The sequence below is a fragment of the Crocodylus porosus genome, unplaced genomic scaffold, assembly GCF_001723895.1.
Source record: "Crocodylus porosus isolate Cpor-Errol unplaced genomic scaffold, CroPor_comp1, whole genome shotgun sequence".
Taxonomy (NCBI): Eukaryota; Metazoa; Chordata; order Crocodylia; family Crocodylidae; genus Crocodylus; species Crocodylus porosus.
In genome coordinates, this window is record NW_017728931.1 from 119,174,478 (window position 1) to 119,180,789 (window position 6,312).

The 6,312-nt window shown below is 50.8% G+C and overlaps 1 protein-coding gene across 1 annotated transcript in view; it reads left to right on the plus strand.

The window, feature by feature from the left end:
• The window catches only part of CUNH12orf40 (chromosome unknown C12orf40 homolog), a 31,792-nt gene that overhangs the window by 8,958 nt on the left and 16,522 nt on the right, over positions 1–6,312 (plus strand). Inside the window, exon 5 of the mRNA XM_019543964.1 lies at positions 2,205–2,271. Coding sequence (XP_019399509.1) covers positions 2,205–2,271 — 67 coding nt within the window. The remainder of the gene's footprint in view (positions 1–2,204; positions 2,272–6,312) is intronic.

The window sequence follows — 6,312 nt, forward strand, 5'->3', positions numbered from 1 at the left end:
GGGTGCCGCACTTCAAGAGGGATGTGGACAACATGGAGAGGGTCCAGAGGAGGGCCACTCGCATGATCAGGGGGCAGCAGGGCAGACCCTACGAGGAGAGACTACGGGACCTGAACCTGTTCAGCCTCCACAAGAGAAGGCCATGGGGGGATCTAGTTGCCTGTTATAAACTAGTCAGAGGGGACCAGTTGGCATTGGGGGAGTCCCTGTTCTCCCGAGCACTACCAGGAGTGACCAGGAATAATGGTCACAAGCTGGCAGAGGGTAGGTTTAGGCTAGATATCAGGAGGCGCTACTTCACGGTCAGGACAGCTAGTATCTGGAACCAACTTCCAAGAGAAGTGGTGCTGGCTTCTACCCAGGGGGTCTTTAAGAGGAGGCTAGATGAACACCTTGCTGGGGTTGTTTGACCCCAGTACTCTTTCCTGCTATGGCAGGGGGTTGGACTTGATGATCTGCTCAGGTCCCTTCCAGTACTAGAAACTGTGAAACTATGAAGGGAGGAAGGGAGTGGGGCTGAGCATGGGACTGGGTATAGGACTGAGCAGGGACTGGGGGGGAGCAGAGCCAAGCCAATATTGGGGCCAGGGCCCACTGTGCCCATGTGGCCACCCCTCCCCCCATGCCCGGGGTCATTGCCCAGCTCTGGCAGCCCCCGCACCAATGAATCTGCTGCTAGGGCTGTGCAAAGCTTCGGTACCTGAATCAATTTGGTGGAGATTTGGCCTGATTTAGTGGCTGAATCTCCAAATCCAAACTGAATCAGGAGACCCTTTAATCTCTCTGAATTGAATCAGAACCCTCTGAATCAGTTCAGAGAGATGCAGAAAGATTTGGACATAGACACAGCTTTAAATGTTTTTTTTTACGTACCTCAAGGTACCAAGTGGCTCATGAATGCTGAGCTGGTGGGGCGGATGGAGCATCCCACAGAAGCGTGGGGGGATCTCCAGCATGCTTGACAGCAGACCTGAACATGTATCTTCTTTTTGGGTCTGCTGAGAAGTGCACAGGGGGTCCCCCGTGCCTCCCTGGGTCAGTAACTGGTGCCTCCTGGGTCTAGAGGTGCACCTGGGGTCCCCTCATGGCTGATCACTAAGCCAGGGGGGAATGGGGGAGCCACCCTGTGCACTCCCAGGTTGACCTGGAAGTGGACTAGAAGTACTTTCAGTCCACTTCCGGGTTGGCCACTGAGCACACGAGGTGGGGGGGGCCACACTCTTGTGGGATGGTCCATCCACCCTGGCGTCACAGCGTTCACGAGCCATGCCTGGTACCTTGAGGTATATAGAAAAAACATTTAAAGCTGTGTCTATGGCCGAATTGCTGATTCTCCGAATCAGCATTGAATCTTCAGATTTAGATTTGGCCAAATCAAATTAGGGACAGTGATTCGAATCAATGAATTGAATCACTGTGCCCAATTCAGGCCAAATCTGAATGTGAATCGAATATGGCCCATTTTGCATAACCCTACCTACCCCCCACCCTGCAGCAGCCCCATCATTGTCCCTGGCTCTGCACTGCCTGGGGGAGGGCCAGAGCCAGGGGCCAGAGTGAGGCTGGCCTCAGCTGCACTACTGGGCTGGAGGGGACTGAGCCCCTGGGACCGCTATGCCCACCCCACCCCGAGTCATGGCTGGGCGTGGGATGAAAATCGTGGCTTATCCGGGGGCATGTGGGGAAGTAGGGCAGCTCCTGCTGCTGCATGCATAGGAAGAGGCATGGGGGGGGGCGCATGCCCCCGGATCTGCATGGGGTAGGGCTGGCTGCTGCAAGGTGGGGCTGGGGCCAGGGCTGCACTGGGTTCTTCCCAGCAGGGGGTGCTGGGCTGCACTGGGGTACGTGGCAGTGGTGCTGAGATGGTCTGCAAATTTTGGGGTGGCTGCACCCCCCCCATAGTCCCCTTCCAGTTCTACCACCGCAGCCTCAGCCCCGGCAGGCAGCCCATCCTGCCTCATGCAGATCTGAGGCAGCAGACCTGGAAATGTGCTTCCCTATGCCTCCAAGGCTACACATAGCAGCAGGAGCCACACCCCCAAAATGAGCTGCTCACATCTCAGTCCTGTGCCCCACCAGCTGTGCAGCACCTGCCTCTCCCCTAGCCCCAGACCCACTCCCTCCCTGCAGCTGCTGGAAGTCTCTTGTGATGTATGACCAAGATATTTAAAATCTCACATATCTTTCTTATACTTTGTTACAAGGGTACAACAACAAGTATTAGATAATAGAAGAAAGCATCTCTCAGACAAGATAAAATACCAACCACAAGTAAGTTAAATTTATAACACATAGGTCAAGTGTAGATTATTAACTAAGAATTTCAAAATAATTTTTAAAAGAATTCCAAAATCTCTCAGGTTAAGTCTGTCCCCTCCATGAACCGTTACTGTTGTGGCTCTGTCCCATGCACCTCCTCGGCTGGGCAGCACTTGTGGGCACCCCTTCGCTTCAGCGTGTGGGGTGGTCACCCTACTCACCCCCACCACTCCTTGCTACGGCACTGAATATGTTAGAGACCCCACTGAGAAACACACAGAGGTAAATGTGGGAAGTTGACAAATTGACAGACAAAGCTGGGAGCAGATTAGACAAATATTTTCCTGGGATGGTTTAGAAACAAGGATGATTCTGCTTTAAGCATGGAGTTGCACTAGATGATATTTGGAGATCCCTTCTAGCTATATTTTCTATGAATAGATGAACAAATTTTCGAGTTAAAAGGTGGGGAAAGGATTTACTGTGCATCAGCACAGTAACTGCTTTGCTCCGCTGCTCCTCTTCCATAGTAAGTGGAAGCTAAATATGAATAGCTTGCTCCTGCATGAAACACTGCAAGAATGCTAGCAGAATAAGAGAATATGAGAAGCTGCTATATCCCCAACCAAAATAGGTAACCAGCTTAACAGACGCCCAACAAAAATGAAACATACTTTAGAAGTCCTATGAGGCTCCTTTTTACCCAGAGGCCTTTATTTACCTAGAAGCTCATTAAGGTGTAAGATTCTCCAGTTTAATGTCTACTTAAATCAGAAGAAGAGTGGACACACAAACTAGTCACTGTGCAACAGCTGATGTGCGGGGTATGCCTCCATCTTTAACTCAGTTTGTCTGTCCATACAAAAAGAAGATACATATAGAAAAGTCAAGGCTATATATGATTTGCAAGCAAAGATGAAATAATACTTGCAAATAGATTTTAGAATTGTACTTATACGTCCTCAAATATTTTTCTCCCAGAACACTGGCCAAAATCTGCTTTCATTGATGTATGTTTAACCTGATGAGATTGGATAAACATAACCGAGAGAAGACTTTGTCCCTTAAAAATCCACTATAAGCATTTCCTAAAGACTACTGAATTGATAATGGATTAATGTAATCAATTCCAGACCACACCATGCAGCTTTGAATGCATTTCTAAAAAGCTGTGGCACCACAGGGGAAATTAGCTTCCTCTGTCAAGTCTCAACTTTTAATGGATTCTATTGTATTGGGTTTATAGACTAATTGTATTGCCTCATTTTTATTTTTGCTATTTTACATTCTTAGGAAAAAGATAATTCTAAAATCAACCTATTATTTTTTCCTGTAACTGTTTAAAAATCTTTTTTTTTTCATATGAGGTTAGGATTTATCCTTAAAATGTAGTAAATTATTCAGCAGGAAGTAAGTCTTGTGCAGTTGGCAGATATGAGGTTGAAAAATGTTTCTATGTTGTCAGTGCACGTTAAGAACTGTCTAAGCCTTCTCTTGAAGAACAGAGAACTCAGCATGAGTAATAGTTAAAGTATCTGTGTCATAGAGCAGTCTGCCATCATTTGTCATTATATTTGGATTCTTCTTAATATAGATTCATATTCAAGATAGCTTACACTTAATTCTATCCTATTAACAATAGCACTTGAAATACATGCTTAACTTTATATATGCTTAAGGCCCACTGGAGCCAATGAAACTTAAGAAGAAGCATTAGCACTATCCTGAAAATGGATGCTTTCCTGAAACAGGACCATCAAGAAAAATACTCTGTACTAGAGGTTCACTGATACGTCGATCTATGTCGTATCAAGACTGATAAAAGGAAAATTGATGTTATCGGCAATCAGCTTTTTTTGGCTGTTGCGGTTGATAGTGCTGCTGATAAATGCCATATGCATGCAGGCAGCTGCAGCAATCATGCAGCCAGCCCAGCAGCTTGGACAGCAATGTCCACCTGGTAAGTCTGTTGGGGTGAAGGGGTGGAGAGGGAAGGGGTGTGGGGGGGGCAGATCAAGGACCCCACGGTGAGGGAGGGAGTGGGGCTGGGGCAGGGGCAGGAGCAGGCACTTGCCAGCCGAGGCAGGGTGCAGGATGGAGCTGCGAGTGGCTCATCCTGGGGGGGTGGCTCCCCCCACTGTACGCACACTCAGGGGATGCATATGGGGCATGTGCCTCCTGGATCTGTGCATGTGGTGATGGCAGGCTGCCGGTGCAGGCTGTGGGTGGGGGTGGCACCAGGCTCTTCCTGGTGGGGGGCTGCATTCGGGGTGGGCAGTAGTGGCACTGGGAATGGGGCTATGGGGTAGGTTCCCAAATAACCCCCCTCCCAGCACTGCCACCACCCACACTGAGCACAGCCCTGGCCCAGCCCATCCTTCCCCACTGGGAAGATCCTGGTGCAACCGTGACCCCAGCCTGCCCTTGCCCCACATGCAGATCTGGGGGCACACACCCCCTATGCCTGCCCCTGGGGTGCATGCAGTGGTAGGAGCTTCCCCCTGCTCCCTCCCCATGCCCCCCTTGGAAAAGCCACTTGCAGCTCCATCTCACACTGTCTGCCCCAGCCCTAGCTCCCTTCTACCCTTACTGTAGGGGACTCAATCTGCACCCCCATGCCGCATCCTTCCCACTGCCCCTTCCCCCATGACAGACTTACCAGCTGGATGCTGCTCTCCAAGCTGCTGGGCTTCATATTGGCAATCGGATACCAGGGCAGGTGCTGCAGGGCCCCACCCAGCCTCATGGAGGGGACAGACCAGCCTGATCCAGCTGTGCCAGCCAAGAGGGCTTGACCCAACTCTAACCTGGCCCCATGGAGGGTGGGGAAAGATGCATGATCCAGCCCCATCCAGCCCTGCAAAGGGTCGGGGTATGGGCCAGACCCACGGTGGGAAGTAAGCATGGCCTGGCCGTAAACCAGCCACACAGGTGGGGAGAAGGGAGGAGTGACCCAGCTCTGCAACAGGAAGGAGGTGGGGCCTGGCCCAGAATAAGCTGTTCAGGAGGAAAGGGGTGTGGCCTGGCCCCAACCTGGCCAGGCAGAGGGAAGGGGGCATAGCCCAGATGGGGAAAGGAGGAGGTAGGGGCGTGGGCTGGGCCTAACTTGCTTCACAGGGCTAAGGAGCATGATCTGGCCCCAACCCAGATGCAGAAGGAAGGGGGCATGGCCCAGCCTCGATCCAGCTGTGTAGGGATCATGGCCTGGCTCCAACCCACTGTGTGGAGCTTGGGATTTTGGCAGCAGGGAGGGGTAGCAGTATTAATTGCCATTGCTTCTCATGCCCACCAGATTTCCCAACACCTAGAGAGCCCTGTGGGCCAGCCTGAGGTATGAAGTTTCATAGATTTCATAGACATTAGGGCTGGAAGGGACCTCAGAAGATCGAGTCCATCCCCCCACCCAAAGGGCAGGAAGTCAGCTGGGGTCATAGGATCCCAGCAAGATAAGCAGCCAATTTGCTCTTGAAGGTGATCAATGCAGGTGCTTGAAACACCTCCTATGGCAGGCTATTCCAGACCTTGGGGGCTCGGACAGTAAAGAAATTCTTCCTTATGTCCAGCCTGAAACGGTCTTGCAGTAGTTTATAACCATTTGACCTCATTATCCCTTGGGTTGCTCTGGTGAACAAACATTCTGCCAGGTACTCGTGGTCACCCCTGATAAACTTATAGGAAGCCATCAGATCACCCCTGAGCCTGCGCTTTTCCAGGCTAAAGAGCCCCATAGCTCTCAGCCTGTCATCGTAAGGTTTGTTTTCCTGACCTCTGATCATGCGCATGGCTCTTCTCTGGACTATCTCAAGCTTCTCCACATTCTTTTTGAATTGTAGGGCCCAAAACTGGACACAGTACTCCAGCTGTGGCCTTAGCAAGGCTGAGTACAAGGGGAGAATGACGTCCTGGGATTTGCCTGAGAAGCAAATGGATTCAAGCCAGCGCTTTGGTTGCTTTACTAGCCACAGCATCGCATTGAAGGCTCATGTTCATCTTGTGGTCAATGATGACCCCCAAGTCTCTTTCTGCTGTAGTGCTAGCCAGCATAGCACTGCC